Below are 23,879 nucleotides of genomic sequence, written 5' to 3'. Positions count from 1 at the left end.
TATCCATGTGTTTAGGGGAATTTTTTTTTATATATTTACACTAAGAAGTATACTTCATACAGAAATACAGTGTCAACCTAACACATGATTATAGAGAGACTCAAATTTTGTTCTTCTTCTTCTATCTAGTGGTAAGTTCTTAGTTGTCCCTTTCTGCATGTGGGCTTATTTGAATTGACCTTTATAATAATGATACGATCCTTTTATGTGCCAGTTCTACACAAGCATCTTCTACTAAGACTTCCATCTAGGGCGTATTTTTCTTTTCTTAGTGATAAAATTATCATATATCATACAATTGGTGACAGATTAGATGAAATACGATGAAATAAGGTATATGATAATACATTCACTCATTTGAGGGAGAGTTTGCTTACACAGATGAATTAAGAAAGTCAAGAAAAGACTTTATGAATTAAGTTTAAGTGACTTTCATCAAAATTTATTAAAATATATTGGGTTAAAACAAAAACAAAGAAACTTACCTTTTTATTATAGAAGGCACAAACAGCATTTACCCAATCCATCAATAACTTTATGTTTTCACTATATTGTTCAAAAGAACCACTATCCCTTTTGCCTTTTTTCTTATTAATAAGAGCATCAGAATGGCATGATAGTAGAGATATTGTTTTCTTTATACTCTTTGTGTGTTTTAGAAAGGCAATTTCTTCCTTTAATTGATCTAAGTTAAGGGAAATATCCACCTAAAACAAACATAAAAAAAGATAAATACTGTCATATTTCCCATATATTATTTTTAACCCACAGAAATCAAAGTAATTGTCTTCTACTTAGAGAAACTGTAGAAGATTTTTTAAACCAGAAAGTTAAAAAAATCAAAGAAAATAAAGTGGCTGAAATGGATATTTTAGTACAAAACAGTCACTTTTTTTTCCCCCAAAGGCAAACACCATCTACACTGAAGTGATAACATGTTCAGTGGTTAAGAACATGGGATTTGGGGCCACATGAGATTTATCAATGATGTAAACTGTAGTTTCAGTTTCCTCACCGGAGAGGTAGACATAACACCTACTTTGCAGGTGTGGTGAAGATTAGATTGAAATATATATATATATATATAGCGTTTATCAGTTACTGGGGCAAAATAAACCTTATTAAATGATGGTTGTTGTTATTCTTTATTAGATTCAAATTGTTTTTACAAATCAGTAATCAAAAATTGATAAGAAGTACAAGATGTACTAAATGTATAATACCTGAAAAGCAAATGCTATTTTCCAAAGCAACCTGAGAGTTTTTTCTCTGTGCCTATCCACAATATCCTTAGATAGAATTGTATTTCCTATAAAAGAAAAGGTTGTCCATTAGCACAATGTACGCACATATCAATATTCAGTGAGAAGAATAAGTTTTAACTCTACTCAGTTTTTACCATGCTCATCACTTAATTCAATTCCTCGCGATTTAAGAACTTGAAGAACAATGTCAACATTGTGCATCTTTTGAAGACGACTTATTGCCGGAATCCTGAGTTTCTTTGAGAGATTCCAGTTCTGTGTGAGAAGTTCCATGGTTCGCCTGGCAGTAATAAAATATTCAGATGAAATTATTATAAAAACATATATGAAAAAATCATTCATTGAAATATAGTTATTTCCCACATAAACCCCAACAGTTACAGGGCTTTATGACCAGAAAGACTTCAAAATACTATCTCAAAACTCTGTTGCCCCATAGTTGGCAAGTAGGTTCTTATTTTAAGTTTGTGATTGAAGTGTGTGAACAGATGATAAGAAAATAAGACATACACAGATAAATGCACACATGAACAAAATAATAGGGCTCTACAGAGAAGAGAAAGAAGAAAGGAAAGGAAAGAGAGGAGAGGGATGTAGAGCAGAGAGGAAGCACATTTATTGGGATGTACTATATTCTACATGTCAAGCAAGTGCTTTATTTTCTTATTTTAGTTATCATGGTAAAGCCCACAATTAGTTATTGTTAGATGAAGAAACTAAGGCCCATAGAGCTTAAATGAATTGCCGATGGTCATAGAGCTGGCAATGGCAAAACTAAGATGAGGACTAAAATCCCATTTTACTAGTTTCCACAGCAATTCCTTCATATATACACATATATTGTATCTGTATATATATTATATGTGTATATATATGTATATATAGATATATATTATATGTGTGTGTGTATGTATACACACACACACACACACACACACACACCCACCCACAAATATTTGAGTATCTACCTAACAAAGACAGAAAAAGCAAGCCCCAACTGATTTCTGTCTGCAACAAAAAGCTGGTTGAATTACTTACACAACCAAAGTCTCTAAAGGCTAGAAAGAGACTTAAGATAATTCTAGGCCAACCATTCAATCAATTGTAGACCAACCCATCACCCATGGCATTAATAGAGTAACCATCCCAAAGCATTCTCAAGTGACTTCAAAGATCTATAAACAGTCATTTTTCTGACACTTAACAAAATAGAAATTTGGTTACTCAAGATCAATCTCTTAACTACTTAGAATTCCTAACCGACTAAACAACATCAACATCCAACAGTGCTAAATCCTCAGTAACTCCTATAAAAGCATAAAAATGGGCTTTCTGGCCAGTCACAGTGGCTCATGAATTTACTCCCAGCACTTTGGGGGGCCGAGGCGGGTGGATCACCTAAGGTCAGGAGTTCAAGACCAGCCCGGCAAACATGGTGAAACTCTGTCTCCACTAAAAATACAAAAATTAAATAGGCATGGTTGTGCACGCCTACAGTCCCAGCTATTCGCAGGGCTGAGGCAGGAGAATTGCTTGAACATGGAGGCAGAGGCTGCAGTGAGCCAAAATCGTGCCACTGCACACCAGCCTGAGTGACAGAGCAAGACTCTTTCAAAAAAAAAAAAAAAAAAAAGGAGGGGGGCTTTCTTTGTGGAAAAATAGCACTGAACATTAAACCAATCCTTGTTCCTCGTAGAAAGTGGAAAAAGTGTAAAAACAATTCCTATTGGCCAGAATATTGATGTGGTGGCTTGAATTTATTAAATAAATAAATTAGCCAACTAAAAAAAAATATGTGAAATATTTTAAGCAAAATGATCTTAGCTCATGTGGAACGGCTAAAGTGAGACAAAGCTGCAGTAAAGACTATTAACTTGTGAGAATACTGATCAAAAAGAAAAGAATGTTCATGGAAATTTAGCCTAAAAGAAGGCAAGGGACATGTAAATTGTTTTTCAAAAACCGAGGATTCATAAAAATCTAGAATCTCGTCCTCATAAATGTCAAAGAATTCCTCCATTCTGGCCAAGTGGTCCTCTGACCTCTGCTTGAACCTTCCAACACTGTGAACTGGTTTTTTGCTAAAGACATGTCTGAATATTGGAAAGTTTTTATACCAAACCCACACTCATCTTCCTGAAACTTTCATTGTTCATGCAGAGTTATTTGGCTTGGCAATAAACAATTTAATCACCTTTTAGTATAAGACCTTTCTTCAAATATCTGAAAACATTTATGTCCCAGAGTTTTCTCTTCTGTTCTATTTCTCTGAATATTTATGGTTCTTTCCATTGGTCTCCATGAAACATGGATATAAGGTTTTTTAGTTTATACTCTAAAGTTATCTCTAGTCAAAACAAAGAAATTAAAAAGTATATCCAAATAGCTACTTTCCTATTCAGTTGAGTTTTTAGACAATATGAATTTTAACATGAAGACCGCCTGCAATTAATTTTAGCTACAATATAAGCAATTTAAAATCTCACAAAAATGTACCAGGGTCAGCTACAGAGTTTGGTAAGTTTTATTGTAGAAGAGATATTTTATAAAGACCATTAAATCTGTGCTTCCCACACATTAACATTTAACTAGCTGTTTTGAGGCATAAGAACTTCCTAAACACACAGAGAAAATACTTTCATTGCTTTAAAGAAATCTCTTGCCTTGACCCCAAAAGTGCTTCCTCGATAAGGATGTAACATATTTTGGAGAGTTCCTTAGAAATAAAATGAGTATCTCCAATCCGGATACCCTAAAGAGGCCAATTATAGCAAAAAGCTAATAGCCATTCCTTCTAAGCAAAATTGGCTATCCATTACACATATCAAAGCCAATTTTGAGCATTCCAGTTTGTTATTGAGGAAATATTGTGTAATTTGAAGTTGGATTTCATGAGTTTATGTCCCAATTCCACTGTGGAAACTTGGGCAATCTATTCTACCACTTCACCTTTTTTTCCTCGTATGTAAAACAAGGTTCATACTACTAAAAGTGATCTCAAATGATATAAAACTCATGAAACCACTGTCAATAAAAAGTGTCATTTCGGCCAGGCGCAGTGGCTCACACCTGTAATCCCAGCACTTTGGGAGGCCGAGGTGGGTGGATCACGAGGGCAGGAGATTGAAACCACCCTGGCTAACACGGTGAAACCCCGTCTCTACTAAAAAAAAAATACAAAAAATTAGCTGGGCATGGTGGCGGTCGCCTATAGTCCCAGCTACTCGGGAGGCTGAGGCAGGAGAATGGCGTGAACCCAGGAGGTGGAGCTTGCAGTGAGCGAAGACCACGCCACTGCCCTCCAGCCTGGGTGACAGAGTGAGATTCCGTCACAAGAAAAAACAAAAAAAGTGTTATTTCAATGTTTGATATTTGAATTAGTTTAAAGGTCTTCCCAACTCCTATTCTGAGACATCAGTAATTATTATCCATGAGCCCTAGTCACATGCCACCAGGAAAAAAAGTGTGGCTAGGAGACAAGGTTTCTGGACATAATATTGATATACCATTTCCCTGAAAAAGAAATCTCCATTTTTTAATACTAAATTTATTGTACTAAATGAAAGAGCAACATTGAATAATTACACAAAGTGTTTTCCAGAAAATATTAGTCTATTCCTTTAAGCAAAATAATTCTATTTCTTATACTTACACAAGGCGCACTCCACACTGCAAGTCTACAGCAAGATTTGTAATGGCAAAATCAAATTCATCAAATGGTGTCTGAACATGGTTAACAGGTAATCCCAATAAGCCAAGGTGACGGGAAAGGTCACCTTCACCACTTAGGAAATCTCGTGAAAAAGCCAAAAGGATTTCTTTACTAGCCTATAAAGAAGTAAGTTCCAGATATTATATTCCAATATGATAATTTTGCTTATAATAAAAACAAATCCTCCAAATCATTCTGTACATATAAAAATAAAATGGTATAAAAATGGTTTCATATTATACATTAATAATGCAAATTTCATATATTTCCAACTTAAGATCTTTCTAAAAGTTGCTCATAATAATATACTATAAAAACTAGCATTAATGTGATAATATACTACATCAAAATTAGGAAAGAAATTTTCTCAGAAATTAAATCTTCAGAAGCATAGTTTAATCCCTTTTCAAGTCAAAATTAAGAGTAATGATGATGTGCTGGTGAAAGGTAAACCAATAAAAATCAGGGATGGTTAGAATTACTGATGGGACTCACTAGACAGGCATTCCTATTTTACTCCCCTGAGTATTATTCTTTGGAAAACTAATTTTTTTCTAAAGAGAAAATACACCATAAAAGCAAGCAAAAGTCGTAAATGGGAAATATAAAATATAAAGCATAAAATGAAAAGCATACCTTGAATTCGGCATCTTTACAGAAGAGACAAGGATCATGATCAATGAGTTTGGAAATTTTAGCATAATCAAGAAAACAGATCAACAACAGTAACTTTTTCAATGTAAACTTGGACAAAGCTCCTTCATGACCTTAAAGAAAGTACAAAAAAGCATAGCAAGTTCATCTATGCAAAGTAGATTTCATCTTAAAATATGATGATCATAATAATAATGTGTTAGTAAAACAAAAAGTGGGGGGTAGCAAGCACAACTAAAACACTATGTGCCTTTTTTAGTGCTTTATGTGTATAAATTCATTTAATCCTCCCAATAACTCTATGGGACAGGTATGCACCACTTAATATTTTCAATTCACAGATGAGGAAACAGGCACAGAGGCATCAAGAGATTTAGTTGGTCTTACTCAACAAATATTTAATGAACACCTACTACATGCAGGCACCATCATGTGTTAGATATATAGCACCAAACTACAACAAACATGACCTTCATAGGACTTATAACCTACTGGGGGAAGAGGATGGGTAGAGACAACAAATAGAATTATAAATAGTGATGGAGGAATTGATGGGGAAAGAGGGTAGATGAAGGGAGAGTACTAGAAACAGACTTATTTAGATTGGTTTCTTTGAGAAAGGAAAATGTAAACAGAAACAGAAAGAATGACAATAAACCATTTATATATAGTATGGAGAGAATGTAGGAGAGGCAGAGATATTTACCATCTCTATACAGATGAGGAACAGTGGGGTGTCTATACTCAGCTGCTATATCGGGATTCCAAAGTAAGCGATTCAGAATAAACATAGCCAACCCTGTGACATCACTGTTATCTTCTAAAGATATGAGTTCTCCATAAATTGTCTGAAAATAAATTAAAGCCGAAGTCAGAATTATGCTATCTCTAAGAAACAAAGGGATGGGACTGAGGAATGGCAGACCATAACCTAAGGAACCGGCAATGTTCTACTTTCTAAATGACATGGTTATTTGCTAAATAACTTCTTTAAACTATGCATACATGATTTATGTATTTCTTAGTGTATAATGGTGTACTTCGTAATGCAAAAAGACAAAGCTCAGGGCTAAGATAAGTCTTAATCATCTGACAAGCAACATTCCGATTTTAATTTTTTCATTTAAGTTAAAGAACTATCAAATATAGGCATGTTGTTCACATTTATTTATAACTGCCCCACTAAGTACATCATGAAGTTATAACAGAAACCTAAATACTCAAATTTTTATAATAGTTATCAAGGTAGAAAACATCTGCAAATCATCCAAGATAATCTGGAAAGTACAGGCCTATTTATAATCAATGATTTAAATATAAAATTAGTTTAACATTAGCATGCTTATTATTAATAATTTTTAAATCAATTAGAAAAAACTAAAAAAAATCAAATTCTGCAACCCTACATTGACAAAATATAAAGATTAAAGCATGGAAAAGTATTAATTATTATCTAACAAAACAGAGGAATTTATCTTTATTTACTTTTTTTGGCCTTTGAAATTCTCTTAAAATCCTCAAAGGTCATGTCCATTTATTTAAAGAATCCTAGGGTGTAGTAATAAGGTACCTGTAAAAAGATTATACATCTCCACCACCTGCCATAAACTTGCTGTGACTTGCAGGAGGTTAATACATTCCTAACTAGTTTGTTGTTTAGCTAGATAATGTGCTTTGGCTAATGGAATGTGGGTAGAGATGATACAAATTACATCAAAGAGGTTTTAAAAAGCATTGCAAGGTTCCATACAAAGTTCTTGATTTTATTTTTGCCACAGAAAAGCTATGTCCCAAATATGGGGGGCTCTATTTCAATTGAGGTTCCAGAATTCTTTCACATGTGAAGTAGAGCTAATTGATATGTAACTTGCCAACTATTTAAAGGGAAAGGACACTGGAATTGAAATAAGAAATCCCAGCAATGACACCATAATACTGTGTAACCACAGTAAGCTTATTATTTATTCCCTCTGGACCTCAATTTATTGGTATATAGAAGTCAGATTATTACAAAGATCCTGTTCGGTCCCAAAGACTCTTCTATTCCAAAACCTGAAATAAATTGAAATAGTAATGGGAGACCCTACATTAAGAAGGTAAGAAACCTAGAAAAAATGTGAAAGCATACTAACAAAAGACTAAAGAATACAGATGCACAAAAGATATTATTAATAAAAATGTCTTTAAACAGCCAATTATTAAAAGTATCTTTCTAATTCAGTTGGTTTCAACATTCTAGATATTACAAAGCCAAGTACTATGTAAAGAATGCAAATCCTGATGACATTTTTATGAGTACTATTTCATCAGATTGGTATAGGTTCAATTCCTGACCAATTAATTGGCATAGGGCAAGTCACTTTAACACCTAAGTTTCTGCTTCATTAGTGAAGTGGAAATAATAATACATAGCTCACTGAGTTTTAAGAAATTTAAATTAGAAAATGTATTCACAGCAGCCTTGTCTTTGCATTTGTAAATTTTCAAAAACGAGTTTACTATAGTTGTCATTACATCCAACACCAAGTTATGTTTAAAGAGACTATACAGTAAAACGCTGTATTACAATACAGTGTAAAAATATATAATGGCATAGTCTATTTACCTAACAAGCATTTATTAATGGGTCTTACATTTTATACTAAAAGATGAATCAAGCTAACCTAATGACTTTAAACTTTTATAAGTAAAACCACATTTTAATAAAATGAGTCTATTTTACAAAAAGGGTGTCATAAAAAAATATTGTTTTAGAAACCTGAAATGTATGCTTACCTCTAGACCAATTCGAAGCCACAAAGGATTGTAGGACAACAGCCAATTCAGGACTTTCTGACGTTCTCCTGAAATGCATGTCAAAAGCAAATAAGTTCAAATCGATAATCAAACAGATAAAAAATAAAACTTCATGGAGAGTATATCAGTGGGAAAAAAAATAATTGCTTATATGAAATAAGTTAATTTAAATAAAATACACTTCTAGTCTTAAATATACGTGATCATATTCAAGTATGTTGGATTTTTGGCAGCAAAGCTAAAGCATGTATACCTGGCTTTGAAATACAAAATCTCTTGGGGACATCAGTATCTGGAAGAAATAACCTGCATTCTTATGTTCATTGCAGCATTATCCACAATATCCAAGATATGGAATCAATCTAAGTGTCCATCAGTGAATAAGTGGATAAAGAAAACGTGGGGTATGTGTATGTGTGTGTATGTATATGTAAACATAAATATATATGATAAATATATATATTTATATATAATGAAGTACTATTCAGCCTTAAAAATGAAAGAAATCCTGTCACTTGTGATAACATGGATCAATCTGGAGGATATTATGCAAAGTGAAATAGCCTAAGCATAGAAAAACAAATACTGTATGATCTCATTTACATGTGAAATCTAAAAAAGTTGAACTCATAGAAGCACAGAGAATGGCGGTTGCCAGAGAATGGGGTAGAGGGACTGGGGTGATGCTGTCAAAGAGGTGTAAAGTTTAAGTTACGCAGGATGAATAAATTCTGGAGATCTAATGTATACTATGATGACTATAGTTAATAACAGTGACTTGTATACTTGAAATTTGCTGAGAGTACTTCTTAAATGTTTTCACCACACATACACACAAGAAGGTAACTGTGAGTAGATATATTAATTGGCTTGATTGTTATAATCACTTAATAATATATACATATATCAACATCATGTTGTATACCTTAAATATATGCCATTTTCACTTGTCAATTATATGTCAATAAAGCCGGGGGGAAAAAAACACAAAACCTCTTGAATGTTTTTAAAGAATTAATGTCAAGATTTCTGCAAGTTTCTTACCCACATCTTTCCATAGGTGTCTATCTTTTCGAACAATTAACCGCCTAGCTTCAATTTCAATTTCAAGCTTTTTAATAGCTTTAACCATTTTTTCAGAAGTAAACAAACGACATGCTGCACGACGTAGTCTGTTTAACCTACACCGAGCAGTATAAGCTCTGAGAGACATTTCCTCTTTTGTCGGTGCTCTAGGAACACTTATTTTATGTTGATTCTCTACTCCCAAAAGAAGAGTAGCAGCATTTACTGGGTGAAAACAAAAGAAAGAATGTTTCTGGTTAAACAATATCTCTATATATTCTTAAATCCAGCAATAAAATGCAATTTCAGATGATAAAAACAGAATCTATTCCTCACCCTCTCCAAGCTTACTCCTTAGGCCAGTCTATTATTGCAACCTGTTAGCTCTACCTGCAAAATGTATTCCAAGTCTAGCCACTTCTCACCGCCTCTACTATCACAGATTCAAACATGATTATCTCTAATCCAGACTACTGAATTAACCTCCTAACTGGTTTATCTGTTCCTGTCCTTTTTATAAATAGATAAAAGTCAAGTTTCTAAGGAATATAATTTTAAAAAATCAATTGAATTTTGTAATGTAATTTAATCTTTTATAAAACACATTTTCTTTTAAGAAAAGAACTAAAAATGGGGCTTTGCTTCCTTTTGGAAAAAAGTTGTTTTTTTTTTTTTTTTTTTTAAGTGATCTCTAAGATCACTGCTTAGAGAGCATCTAATCCAAAGACCCTTTTAATGTAAAAATCCAGCCAGGTACAATTGCTCACACCTGTAATCCCAGCCCTTTGGGAGGCCAAGGAAGGTGAATTACTCGAGCTCAGGAGTTCAAGACCAACTCTGGCAACATAGCAAGAACTCTTCTATTTAAAAATAAAAAACTAGCCAGGCATGGTGGCGTGCACCTGTAGTCACAACTACTCAGGAGATTGAGGGAGCAAGATTGCTTGAGCCTGGGAAGCAAAGTCCGCAGTGAGCTGTGATCACATCAATGCACTCCAGACTGAGTAAGGGAGTGAGACCTTGTCTGCAAAAGCAAAAAAAGAAAAAAAAAATCCTATACACGTGCTTCTCTGACAAAAATAAATCAGTATCTGTCTGAACACCAGAACAATAGGAAAATCATCACTTTAAAAGTTAGCTGATATGATGGTTCAACAATTTAAACATTTATAAGAATTTTTCCTTATTTTGAACTAAAATTGATCCCTATAACTTCTATGCAGGAGCTGCACAAAAGTTAAGTTTCCTTCTCTTTCACAAGAGAACACTTCAAATGTTTGACAGGCACATCTCTACCTGGTCCCTTTCCCAAGTTTTCTCTTTTCCAGAACAAACACTGAAATGTTTAAAAATTCCTCCTATGAATTGGTGTTTATAGTTTCCTCATAATCCTATAGCTTTCCAACATACTTCTTAAACTAAGGTATTTAACAGTGGGACAATATACCCAACGTGGGCAGGCCACACAGGACTGATTGCATTGACTGATGAGAGAGAATAGAGAACAAAAAGTATATTTCAGTACTTTTGGTAAAGAAAATCTACATATATAAATTTATGTAAGTAAAAATTCTTACCTATACAAGCATTTAGGCTAATGAACAGGGAATTATGCCATTAATTATAATAACTATGTATAATTAAAGAATGGCAAAGTATGTTAAAAATTTTATCTGTTAAAAGTATTATTAAATTTAAACATTAATATAACATTTACCTTCAGAAATATTTGTTTTTACAGTGAAGTCATCAGGGGTTAATATAAAATTTAACCACCAAGTGAAGCCCTGTTCCTGCTTTTCCTTCCAGCGCTCATCATAAAACATGTTTTTTGCAGCAAATGGCATCGGGTGTCTGGGAATATCTAAGAATACAATTAGGTTACTACATAAGAAAATTTCCTTTAACTTATTGTACGATATATAGCAAAAGCCACTTTTACTAGCAATATCATCATTAAAACACTGAACAATATTTGCTTTTCTACTACTTGAAGGAAAGAGCTGAAAGCATTTTGGGTATGAAATGTAATCAGAGCAAAATGGGGAAAGGTAAAGGAATATTTCCTGGTTATTTAAAAATACTAAACCACCACAAGTCAACTGCATTAAAGTCTGATAGAATACCTTTTTTATAATTGATGCATAATAGATGTACATATTTTTGAGGTACATGTGATAATATATTGATAGAATTTATACAAATCAGGTCAGTGTACTTGGGATATCCATCACGTTAAATATCTGTCTTTTTTGTTGTTGTTGTTGCCTTTTTGGTAGAATGCTTTATTTTCCTTTGGGTCTTTACCAAGTAATGAGATGACTGGGTAAATGGTAGTCCTGGGCAGACTGCTTGAGGCCAGGAGTTTGTGACCAGCCTGGGCAACATGGCAAAACCCTATCTCTACCAAAAACACAAATAAACTAGCTGGGCATGGTGGCACATCCCTGTAGCCCCAGCTACCTGGAAGGCCGAGACGGGAGAATCACCCAAACCCAAGAGACGGAGGTCTCAGTGAGCTGAGATCACACCACTGCACTCAGCCCGGGTGACAGAGCAGGACTCTGTCCCAAAAAACAACAACAAAAAGACAATGTGAGAATCTTGAAAGCTCAGAGAGAAGAGCAACTCTCACAGACAAGGGCTCTGGATAACATTAGCAGCTGATTTCTCAGCAGAAAACTTGAAGGCCAGTAGGCAGTGGATTATATGTTTAAAATAATGAAGAAACCTGTCAATTGAGAAATCGATAGCTAGAAAACTTGTCCTTAAAAAATTAGGAAGAAATTAAGACATTTCCAGACTTTTTTTTTAAAGCTGAAAAAATCCATTTATCTCTAAATTTGCCATACAAGAAGTGTTAAAGTCCTTCAGGTTGAAATAAATGAGCTCTAGTCAGTAACTATATAAGTAAGCAAGCTATATGAACATATAAAGCTCTCTGGTAAAGGTAAATACTTAAACAAACGAAAAATAGTATTATTGTAATTTTGGTTTGTAACTCCGCTTTTTATTTTCTATAGGATTTAAAAGGTAAATGCATTAAATGCAATTATAAATTTGTTAGGTGGTGTACAATGAATAAAGATATAATTTGTTGCATCAATAACCTAAAAAGAGTAGAGCTATATAGCAGTAGAATTTTGATATGTCATTGAAGTTAAGTTGAAATAAATTCAAATTAGAATGTTATAACTCTAGGATGTTATATGTAATTTTCATAGTAAACAAAAACAAAATACACATAGAATATACACAAAAGGAAATGAGAATAGAAACAAAACTTGTCACTACAAAAAAAATCAACTAAAGATAAAACAAGTAAATAATTGAGAAAACAGCTGGCAAAAATCAGTAACTCTGACTTATTAAAACTTTCTATGCTATATAAATCTGAAAACTCTATTTCACATAAAACTGGAGATGAAAGAGACAAATATTTACTTATAAAATTAAAAGTTATATAGGAATCAAACACTAATTTGTTTTAGAAAAAAATTATGAAGAGAGTAAAAATATGCCTTACAGTATCATATAATATCATGTTTTATAGCTCTGGGAAAATAGAAAATAAAATGTTCTGTTAGTATGAATCCTTCTGTGACCTAAAAAAACCCTATGGATCATACCATTATTACCTAAAAAGTCTATTCTCAAATGCCGCAGAGTGATAATTTTTATAAGGTAGTTATTAGTTTTAGATATGTAATAATATTGGTGATTTCAATTTTAGTAACATTGGATTAAGATGAAAGAATGAGAAGATAAAGGTCCCTCAGCAATATAACTCACAAACATGTTCAGAAGCAGTAAGTAAGTTACATTAATTATCTTTTGAAAGTCAATAATCTATGTTTTTAATTTATGCTGCTGGGTCCATTTATTCAACGAATAATTGCAGGTATGTGTCAGACATTGTTCCAGGCCTAGGAATGGATACATAAGTGAACAAAGATTCTGGTTCTTGTAGAGTTTCCATTAAAAGATCATTTAGTAAAATTTTTCTTCCCCCAAATTATAAAATCTGTAAGATGATATAACAACATGTATTAAAGTCGTTGTGGGCTAGGCATGGTGGCTTATACCAGGTGTGGTGACTCATAGCGCTCTGTCACTCATGCTAGAGTGCAGTGGCACAATCTCTGCTCACTGCAACCTCTGCCTCCTGGGTACAAGCAACTCTCCCAACCCAGCCTTTTGAGTAGCATGGACTACAGGTGCATGTCACCACGCCCGGCCAACTTCTGCATTATCAGTAGAGAAGGGGTTTCACCATGCCGGCGGGCTGGTCCCAAACTCCTGACCGCAAGTGATCCGCCCACCTCGGTCTCCCAAAGTGCTGGGACCACAGGCGCGAGCCACCACACCCGGCCTTATATTCTACAACTTTGATAACTTTAGTGTATACCCCAAATCTGTAAGACATAATATTATCGTTCAAATGCAACTCATGGCTCCTCATTGTACTCGGATTTTCTTTAGCTTTTGAATTCTTTATTCTAACACGTTTTAAGTGTGACACAAAAGCATGGGAGTTCTAATCAAAATCCAATCTTTTATCATAATAAAAACTATCAAGAAATTATTAGTAGAATTTAAAAAGGAAAATAGGCCTATTAAATAGATTTGTGTAACATAATATTTTATGCCTTTGAGTCCCCAACAAAGCCTCCGCTTCTATTTAGATAAAAAATGTAAAAATCACTACTGGATCCACAAGCAGGACTATGGTAAAGAAATTTCTCCGCCTAACCAGCTCCTTTTACATGATGCTACATGTTTGTTTTTTCATTTTGGCAAATGTTGATCGAATATCATCTTCGTGTTAGTCTACGTCCTAAGTGCCAGGATACAGAATCTGAAAAGATGGACACAGGACCTGTCTTCAGGGAGTTCACACCTTTTTCTTTATTTCTTGAGATGGAGTCCCTCCCTTGTCACCCAGGCTGGAGTGCAATGGTGAGACCCCCGCTTACTGCAACCTCCACCTCTGGGGCCCAAGTGACTTTCCCGCCTCAGCCTCCCAAGCAGCTGGGACCACAGGCATCGGCCACTACGCCCAGCCAACTCTTGTATTCCTAGCAGGGACAAGGCCTCATCATCCTGGTCAGGCTGGTCTTGAATTCCTGACCTCAGGTGGTCTACCCGCCTCTGCCTTCCGAAGTGCTGGGATTACAAGCATGAGCCACCACACCCCGCTAGGAGTTCACACTTTAGTTGGGGAAAATGTACAATAAGCAAGCCAATTTTTAAAATGAGAACTTCAGAGTTAAATGCTACAAATAAAATCTCACAGGAAGTTGAGATGTAGAATGATAGGACTCTCAAACAGAAAATTAAGAGAAACTCTTCTCTTACGATGTTTTTCTTTCTTTGTATTGGTGCTCAGCTGAGTCTACAGTGCTTCAGAAGCAGCCTTCATTGTATAAAAATCTATTATTTCTCATTCCAGTTGTTTTTTCTCTTCTTCGAGCTTCCTTATCTCCTCCTGTTGAACCGTTTTAAGATGCTCGACCTTGTCGTGCAGTTCTTTTTCAGCTTCTTTAAATGTTGCTTCTTTCTCCTTGACTCACTGCATAAATCTGTTTCAACTCTTCTTCTTCCCTCTGACACTGATCATTGAAGTCTTGTCTTTTGGCTTCAAAGATGTCTTGAAAACTAAGTGGCTGGTTGTCTGGGCCCACATCGGTAAAGCCCATTTTCTGCAGTTTTTGATACCTATAACATTCATAGTGCTGAGTGTGGGTTTTTTCTTTTAGATTTCTCCATATTGGTACAAAGAAGCGTATCTAGGAACTTAACGAAGTCACAGTGATTTTCATTTTCCACTTGGAAAACTCCCCAAGGGTAGTGACGGTCTCTGACCATCCCTTTTCCAACTTTCACTTCATACATACTCCCTACCACGGCATCGGATAACAACCCATGTTTTTGACAGGGCGCGATGGCTCTCGCCTGGGAGGCCGAGGTGGGCGAATCACGAGGTCAGGAGATCGCGACCATCCCGGCCAGCACGGTGAAACCCCGTCTCCACCAAAAATACAAAAAATTAGCCAGGAGTGGTGGCGGGCACCCACAGTCCAAATATCTGTCTTTTCTTTATGCTAGAAACATCAGTTATTCTCTTCTAGCTATTTTGAAATATCCAATAGATTACTGTAGTGACCCTACTGATCTATTGAACATTTGGTCTTTATTTCTTTTATCAAACAGAAAGTTGATAGAATATCCTGTCATTTTAATACACACTTTAATAATTCTTCCAGGCTTTTATTCAACAACAAAAATCAATGTATTTCCATGTGAAATGCAATTAATGCTTCATTCAAGGTCATGTTTTCAGAGAGTTTAAGTACAATAAATACTTGCCTGTTTTTAAAGGTTTTATGAAGGTCAAATTGGACTGCGCCACAGCGATAATGGGTTTTGTCCTTTTGCTTGTTTTAGAAATTGGAGTTTTAAATATTAATAAATCTAAAATAAATTAGAAAACAAAATTAGGAGCATTAAAATATAAATTCCCTAAATAGGTCAGTGATTTGAAAGTTAAAGTTTGGGGTCTTCACAATCATATTCATTTAGCAAATACTTAATAACCACTGTACTCCAGGCACTAATGCTATGAATTCGGTGGTTTATCAAACCAACATCCAGAAGTTACAGACCATAAACCACAATTTATTTTGTGTTTATAGAGGCTAAAGTCTAGATTCAACCACAACTTATTGTGTCTGTATATTCCAGACTCTTTGCAAGGTGCTGAGAATATGCAGAATTGAAAAATATGGTCCCAGTCCTGAAGTAGTACTCAGTCTGGTAAAAAAAAAAAAAAAAAGTTTAAAAATGGTAGAAGAGCCTTCCCAGATGGGAATCTACTTGAGTTAACTTATGAAATTAAAATTAGGCATGAGGAATGTGGCCTGTTGCCAGAACTGCAATAAGGATGAAGCAAAGAGTACACGTAGGAAATGACATACAAGAGGTTAGAAGAGGTAGGGAGGAGTTCAACAATGTTCAAAATAATAGTGGCAGCTAATTGTTAAATACTTTGTGCCAGGCACTATCATAATCTTTTTCTCACACAATTATGAGAACAAATTTATGAGAAGTGTACTATTATTACTACAACGTATATAATTAGGATACTGAGGCTTTCAGCAAATAAGTCACATGGTCTAAGGTCACATAAGCTAGTAAGTAGCCAAGATTTGAACAAAGGCAGTATAGTTACAGAATCTCCACTTAATCACTTTGAAGCACCTACTGTGCCAGTGAAGAATTTTAATCAAAGAAGTAAAAACCCTCATTTACATTTAAGAAAACAGTATGGACAATGGAATGAACAGGGTTAAGATTAGAAACAGAAAATTACAAAGCAGTTATTACAACGACCCAAGGTGGATATGGTGAGACAAATTAAAAGAGTCAATGGAGACAAATCAGAGGAGAGTATTTTAATAGTGGAAGCAACAACCCTTAATACTAACTTATTAGAAAAGTGATAGAGAATAACAGGCTGATTCTCAAATATGTAAAAACAAGATGGTTGATATAATGCCAGGTGGCTACCAAAGAAAATGCAATACAAATCACAGTAGCAAATAACCTATTGGAATAGCAGTTCACTTTCAAAAACAGGTTTCACAATAGCATATACTGCTACTAAATATAAGCAAAGAGATAAGAGCAGGGGTCAGCAAACTACATCTATCCCCCATGCAAAATCCTCCTGACTATTTTTATATGTTCCACGAGCTAAATACAGCTTTTACATTTGTAAAGAATTTAAAAAAAAATCAAAAGAATAACATTTCATGAAACAGAAAACTTACATAAAACTCAAATTTCAGTGTTTATGAATACAAATTTACTGAAACACAGCCATACTCCTTGATTTGCACATTGTCTACGGTTGTTTTCCCACAAGGGGAGCAGAGTTGAGTAATTGCAATGCAGATCTATGTGGCCTGCAAAGCCTAAAATGTTTACTATCTGGACCAATAGAGGAACAGTTTGCTTACCCTTGTTTTAAAGGAATCTCAAACTTATATCAATTGTGAAACTAAGGCACATGACTAAATTGGAACATTTAAAAAGTAAATTTCTAAGGAGAAATTCCTCAATCTGAAACCTTACAGAAATTAGTCCCTCTCCCTGGAACCACTTTCTTCTTTAGGAAGTCTTTCTTGGAACCATCTCACACTTCCTTGCAATTTACACACAAACCCTCTGCTTTTGTGCTTCCATAATTCCCTTAGCATAGCATAATCACAGGAGTGAACACAACTTGAGAACAGAAATTATACCTTTCCTCCCTGTGTATACAGTGCCTAGAATAATGCACATCACATAGTAGGTACCTTATTAGTCAAATAAATATATCTAGAAAAATTGCCTTCTCTGTTCCTTTAAATTTGTCAGAGGTAGAAAGAGCCACTCGTGGTGACTTACTTGCCTCTCACATAGGCTCATAAATCAGATACCCAATATGTACAATTCTAATTCTAGACAAGAGGCTCCACCAGGTGGCTGCCTCAAACAAACAGTAGGTGTGAGTGTCGACCCTTCAGTGGCTTATTTGTTCATTTATTCACTTATCCATTAATTCAATTCATCTTTTATTGTACTTCTTGTAGGAGATTAAAATAGGTATGTTCCTTATTATCAAAGAATTTATCTGATCAGAATGCATCTACAAGAAACAGCAAAGAAAAATAGTTATCAGGCAGATACAAGATGTCACATAAGCTGTATTCACATTTGCTAAGGAAATGTACCTAGCAAATAAGTAAAAAGTATAAGTTAATACAAGCTTATCAATAGCAGATTTACTAAACCAAAAGGAAGTATGCCCTTTACAGGTATACTTCAGATTTTATAAATAAGACTCACCAGTTTTCTTCTTCAGGTTTAATTTCTCTCTGTTGCTAATACATTTTGAGATGGGTGTTATCACATTTTTTGTTTTCTTAACAGCTGATGTTTTAGGCTCTGAGGGAGAAAAATGGATTCTTTTGATTTCTTGCTCTTCTGTGTGTTCTGTAACTGCAACTCTCACGTTTGCATCTTCCATGCTTCCATCACTCTTTCTTTTCCGAGCAACTGAAGCTGTTGTCAAAGAGGGCATTATTTGGTTTTTATAACTCTTAGATTTACTTAATACTGGATCTATGACTGGAAGATAAGAATGAAAGTCTTCTTTTTCCTTTTGATTATTTATTACTTTTTCATGTTCACCCACTGCACTGTTGAGACATCTTTTTGCTTTTGGTTTATTAATCTCAGTTTGGTTTTCTCTGGTACAGGTGGGCTTCCTTTTAGTAACAGTGGCAGAAAGTATTGGGCGTCTCTTAGGTTGTTTATCGTGGCTATGACTAGAAATATCCTGAACTGCAGAAAATTTAGGATTATTTTGTTTTATAAAACTATAGTAATTTGACTTCATTTCTACTAGTTCTTCAAAAATACCTTTGGGAGATTTTGAACCCTGACATTCAGGAATACATGGCGAAACTTCACTTTTGCTCCAGTCTTGAGGAGATTGTGGGACTTGAGAATTTTCATTTGATAATGGTACTTTACATGTTTGCTGAGATGTACACATATATGCCATGTTATCTTTTAAAAATTGATTTGGGGATAAAATAGGATTAACTGACTCTGATTCTAGATCCTGATTTAGTCCATAATTATCTTTTATGAAAGAATCTGGACTTAAAATTTTCTGATAAATTTCATGTGCAGTTGTTGATTGTAAATGCACAGGCTTCGAATTATCTGTCATAAACATATCTGATGAAAGACATGTTACTAATTCTAGTTCATTATTAGCTCCATGACTATTATTTACAAAAGAATCTGGACTTAGAAAATTTATTTGGCTTTGTGTAATGTTCAAAGTTGAAGAATAGTTGGGGGTAAGAATAAGTTTACTATTCTCTCCACTTTGATCATTAACATTTATGGAATTAAAGGAAGTTTCAGTTACAGCTTTCTCTACACTATCTACATTTAATAGTTCCCTATTTTCTGATGCATGAAGAGATGAGTAGGTAGTAGATCGACGTACAGAAAGCGGCAAGCAAGTTGCACCATGGCATTCATTGAAAGCAGGGCTAATAGGTGATATGGGTATTTTATTTTCTTCAAGTGTTAAAGAATTGTTTTCTGTTGGGGGACCGCCTTCATTCATAGCCAAGTTTTCACAAGCTTGTAGTGGGCTCCTAACTCTGTCAACTTTTTGGGAAACACTAAATGTTTTATTAACATTTTGAATATTTGAAACCCTTCTGTTGTGACTTGTAGAGGCTGAAATTTTCTTCTTTTTAATGGTATCCCAAAGACTCCTCTGCAAAAATAAGGAAAATATACCAATTAAGTTTGTAGCTATTGAATATTACCTTTAAATAAGCAATATTACTTCAAGCCTGTTATCAAAATAAGTTTTACTTATTATTAAACATTTTCTTAATCATAGAATGGTTAAAACATTACCTTTTTCTTTTTCTGCTTTTCTGCGTTTCCTAGTAATATAGCTTGGTGTTTCAGAACATCATTTACAAGAAACGTCATAATCTCTCTTACTCGGCCTTCTTTGAATGGTGTCCAGTTAACAGAAATAACAATTTTCTCTTTAGGCTATAATCAAAACAATACATTATATAATTACAATAGTAATTACATAATAACCAAAATGCCTTACATACAACTTACAATATAGTAGGGCTTAATAATTGTTAACCAACACTCTATACAGTAAACATTTAATAAATCAAATATATTTTTCCTACCCTATCTGCTCACTTAATTATAAGGAAAAAAGCCACTAAAAATAACACAGTTCACAACAAAATAAATTATAAAATTTTAACTGTATTAAAGCAATAGAACAGAAAGTCTCTAAATCATTTTGTTTGAGTGGTTTCAAAAGATTTAATTGTACATTTCTAATTTTTAGATGTGTAGTGTACTTCTATTTCAAACAAAATGATCCTGCATTATTAAGACTTTATTTAAAACGAAATATATAAAGATAATCAACTAAATTCCTTTTTCCCCACAAATTCCTCTAAGGTCCACATCATCAAACTGAGATTTCTTAAACAGTTATTATTGTTCCAGGCATAAGTGCAGGTATCCTATGAAACTCATTTAATGCTAACATCCCTAGGAAGCAGGTATTATGATTACGCACATTTTAAAGATGAAAAGTCTGCCAAAGTCACACAGGTACCTATCAGAACCCAGGCAACCTAATGCCAGAGTTAGAACTTTAACATCTACACCCTACACCCTGGCAGGTAGATAGAATCTGCCAAATTTAAATGCTGACATGACAAAACAAATTTTGTTTTTCAGGAGAAACAGACAAGTTTTTGTTTTAAAGGAGAAATAATATAACATCATAAACAACTGATTTTAAAAAATAAGAATGGTGCATTTTTACTCTATAAAATAGTTTATTCTAAAAATACCAACAAAATTTAGCTCCACATTATAACAAAGAAGAGTAAGTTGAGGTATGATGTGGATAGAAAAGAAATCTGTCTTTCCAAAGACAGGAAAGCAGGCAGTGATTCATGAAACAGAGGAGCGGGGTGGGCAGGTTCTGAAGTGTAGATAGAGGAACCATTGGTGACACACAAGTTAAGGGATCTCGAATTAGAATCTCTTGTTTCTGCCTAATGAAGTGGTTATTAGCCTACTAGTTCAGATCTCCTCGGCTAACGGTTTTCACACTTTTGGAGGTTCTACTCAATGGAAAGGTCACAGCAGTCAAAATAAAAACACAAATTCTCCCGTCTTTGGTGAAGGGGATTGGAGCATTACTCTTGCAAATGCAACGAAGTAAAAGAAAGCTACAGGAGTTCTTGAAACAACATTTATAAAATTAAATTTAATGCGGCATTAAAATTACACTTACAGCAAAGAAAAAGAGGATTAAAATACTAAAGTGTGCAAACATAGTACACATACATACTGAAAACAACTCTGAATAGGTTTTTTTTGGTTTTATTGTAGGCATTTAGTCAAAACAAAGGCTCATTATTTCACCGGAAAAAAAAAAAACCAGTTACCTCGACTCTAAGGGTAGAAATGGAAACTAAAATGCATATTAAGATGGCTGATAGAAAGTAATTCTAAAAAAGCTGCTTTAACCAACCAAGGTAGTCCTGTCAATCTTAAAAAATAGTGTTAAAAAAGCGCATTGTCTATAATTTAGAACTGCAAGAGCATTTCGCAACGCCTTAAGTCTAGTAAAAACGCTTGTCAATTTAACAGAGAAGTCTATGCAACTTGCTCCTAAAGATGCTAAGTGCGCGCGCGTTGATGTGCTGTCACCGCCCAAGTTAGCGTCTATCCTAGCCTTCATTTAGAGAATATATATATATAAAATATTGATATATATACTCACACGCATGTGTATGCATCAAGGGCCCACCCACAGTTATTAAGTGAAAGGGAACTGACATTATTATCTAAGGGTCTTTTCTGATTTCTTTTCCAAGCGTCAACCCTCCTAAGGAGGGTGGCAGGAAAGATAGCGGAGAAGCAGAGCACCGGCCTGGGGCACGCTCCTCCTAAGACCTACCTGCAACACGAAACAGCGCTGCGACACGCTGAAGCCCAGGTCCGCGGCCGGGAAGTGGGAGATCTTCACTTCTGCCACCTCCTCGTTAGGGTTGTCTAGGGCCAGAGGCAGCGTCCGTGAGTCTCCCAGGAGAACGTCCCCGAAGCAGAGGAAAGGAGACCTGCAGAAGTGGCTGAGAGACAGGACCGGCGGGGAAGACGCCTCCTCCTTGGTCGCGGGGCCCCGCAGCCCCGCGGGCGGCCTCCGCTCGGTCGGGCTCACCTCCCAGCAGCCTCGCCCCACTCGCCGGTTCGCCATGGCAGCTTCGAGACTCCCCTGGATCTCCTTGCCCCGCTCCTACGAGGCTGCTCCGGAGAGGGGATCCGGGACTTACGCTGACCGTTTCCCCTCAGGGGCGGCTGTAAAGGTCGTGGGAGTGAATTCGGCCCTTTTTCTGTTCCACTAACCTACACCCTAAAAAACAGAAAACAAGCCCAACAAACTCGCAAGTTCAAAAGAGGAGCCAAACAAGTATGGCGTTTTGACTCTGTTTAAACTTCCCGCCTCCACCAATGAGGCCCTCCGGGCACCGCCCACCTCATCACGGGGCCAATCGGAGGGCAACATCCCCTGGCCAATGAGACGGCGGCGCTTCATTTGAATGATTTCATCTGGCCGCCAATCGCTGTCTGCGGAGAAGGTGAGAACAGTAGCGGAATCCTGGCCACCCTCTGAAACCCGGGGCTTAGAATTGAAATTCGCCTTTAGATTTTGGTTGTGCTGAAGGGAAGGGAGTCACAGCATTTCCACAGTACGTGTAGTAATCATTGCCGTTTCCAGGAACAATCACAGATAAAACTTCTAAGTAGGGAAAAAGTGGTTTACGTCACTCCTCTCATATGCATACCCCGCCCAGAATTATATTAATTAACTTTACTGTCGCGGTTTCCAGGGCTGAAGGGTAGAGATGTAAAGATAATTAGTTTGTGTGAACATGCTTATTTTAGTGACAGAACATAGTAGGGACTCAGTACATTTATATGCTGTTAATTACCTCGGGACGCTGGGAGCAAAACCAGGTAAACAAATGAAACCCGACATTCCCAGTAATTCATAAATGATCGTTTTGACTGGCAATGCCCTTCACAAATAACTTATTCGTTTTTATTTTAGTTGTAGGGATCTAATAATAATTATATCTTACGTATTAGGGATTTTTAAAATTATTTATTTATTTTGAGATGGAATCTCGGTCTGTCTCCCAGGCTGGGGTGCATTAACGTGATCTTGGTTCACTGCAACCTCCGCCTCCCTGGTTCAAGCGACTCTCCTGCCTCGGCCTCCCAAGTAGCTGGAATTACAGGCGTGCCTCACCACGACTGGCTAATTTCTGTGTTTTTGGTAGAGAGGGGAGTTCGCCATGTTGGCCAGGCTGGTCTCGAACTCCCGGCCTCAAGTAATCCGCCCGCCGCTTCCCAAAGTGCTGGGATTACAGGCCTGAGCGGCGCCCCACCCTATGCTTGGGATTTTTAAAAATCCTTTACCTATTTATCTCAATCTTCACCTTAAACCTAAGGTATCTCTTAGGGCATAGGTACCATTATTTGTACCTTACAGGGGAGGAATATAGGTCATGCAGCCTAAGTAGGAAGTGGCAGAACCCAGATAAGGTACCCAAGCCTGTAATCCCAGCAGTTTGGCCCTAGTGTTGCTCTTACCCACTACATTATATTGCCTCTAAAGGTAGTAGAAAACTTAAAATATAAAAATAATGTCTGGATGTATGTATGGTTACACAAAGCATGTAAAGAGAAGT

General features: G+C 35.6%; 1 protein-coding gene across 3 annotated transcripts in view; it reads right to left on the bottom strand.

Annotated features, from left to right (window-relative positions):
- The window catches only part of ASPM (abnormal spindle microtubule assembly), a 70,153-nt gene extending 46,924 nt beyond the window's left edge, over positions 1 to 23,229 (bottom strand). For 2 of the 3 annotated variants that reach the window (XM_021929062.2, XM_021929064.2), the window contains exons 1-13: positions 22,085 to 23,229; positions 19,987 to 20,130; positions 18,385 to 19,840; positions 15,862 to 15,966; positions 11,210 to 11,356; positions 9,472 to 9,717; positions 8,407 to 8,474; positions 6,338 to 6,479; positions 5,614 to 5,744; positions 4,918 to 5,093; positions 1,400 to 1,545; positions 1,224 to 1,309; positions 486 to 707 (exon numbers count right to left, since the gene is read on the bottom strand). In XM_021929062.2, the coding sequence (XP_021784754.2) occupies positions 486 to 707; positions 1,224 to 1,309; positions 1,400 to 1,545; positions 4,918 to 5,093; positions 5,614 to 5,744; positions 6,338 to 6,479; positions 8,407 to 8,474; positions 9,472 to 9,717; positions 11,210 to 11,356; positions 15,862 to 15,966; positions 18,385 to 19,840; positions 19,987 to 20,130; positions 22,085 to 22,381 (3,366 nt within the window). In that variant the 5' untranslated portion in view covers positions 22,382 to 23,229. The remainder of the gene's footprint in view (positions 1 to 485; positions 708 to 1,223; positions 1,310 to 1,399; positions 1,546 to 4,917; positions 5,094 to 5,613; positions 5,745 to 6,337; positions 6,480 to 8,406; positions 8,475 to 9,471; positions 9,718 to 11,209; positions 11,357 to 15,861; positions 15,967 to 18,384; positions 19,841 to 19,986; positions 20,131 to 22,084) is intronic. The other variant, XM_009190955.4, reaches the window with a different exon arrangement.
- Between the last annotated feature and the right edge of the window lie 650 nt (positions 23,230 to 23,879).

This window comes from Papio anubis, chromosome 1, assembly GCF_008728515.1.
Source record: "Papio anubis isolate 15944 chromosome 1, Panubis1.0, whole genome shotgun sequence".
NCBI lineage: Eukaryota > Metazoa > Chordata > Mammalia > Primates > Cercopithecidae > Papio > Papio anubis.
This window is presented reverse-complemented; position numbering and strand designations above follow the sequence as displayed.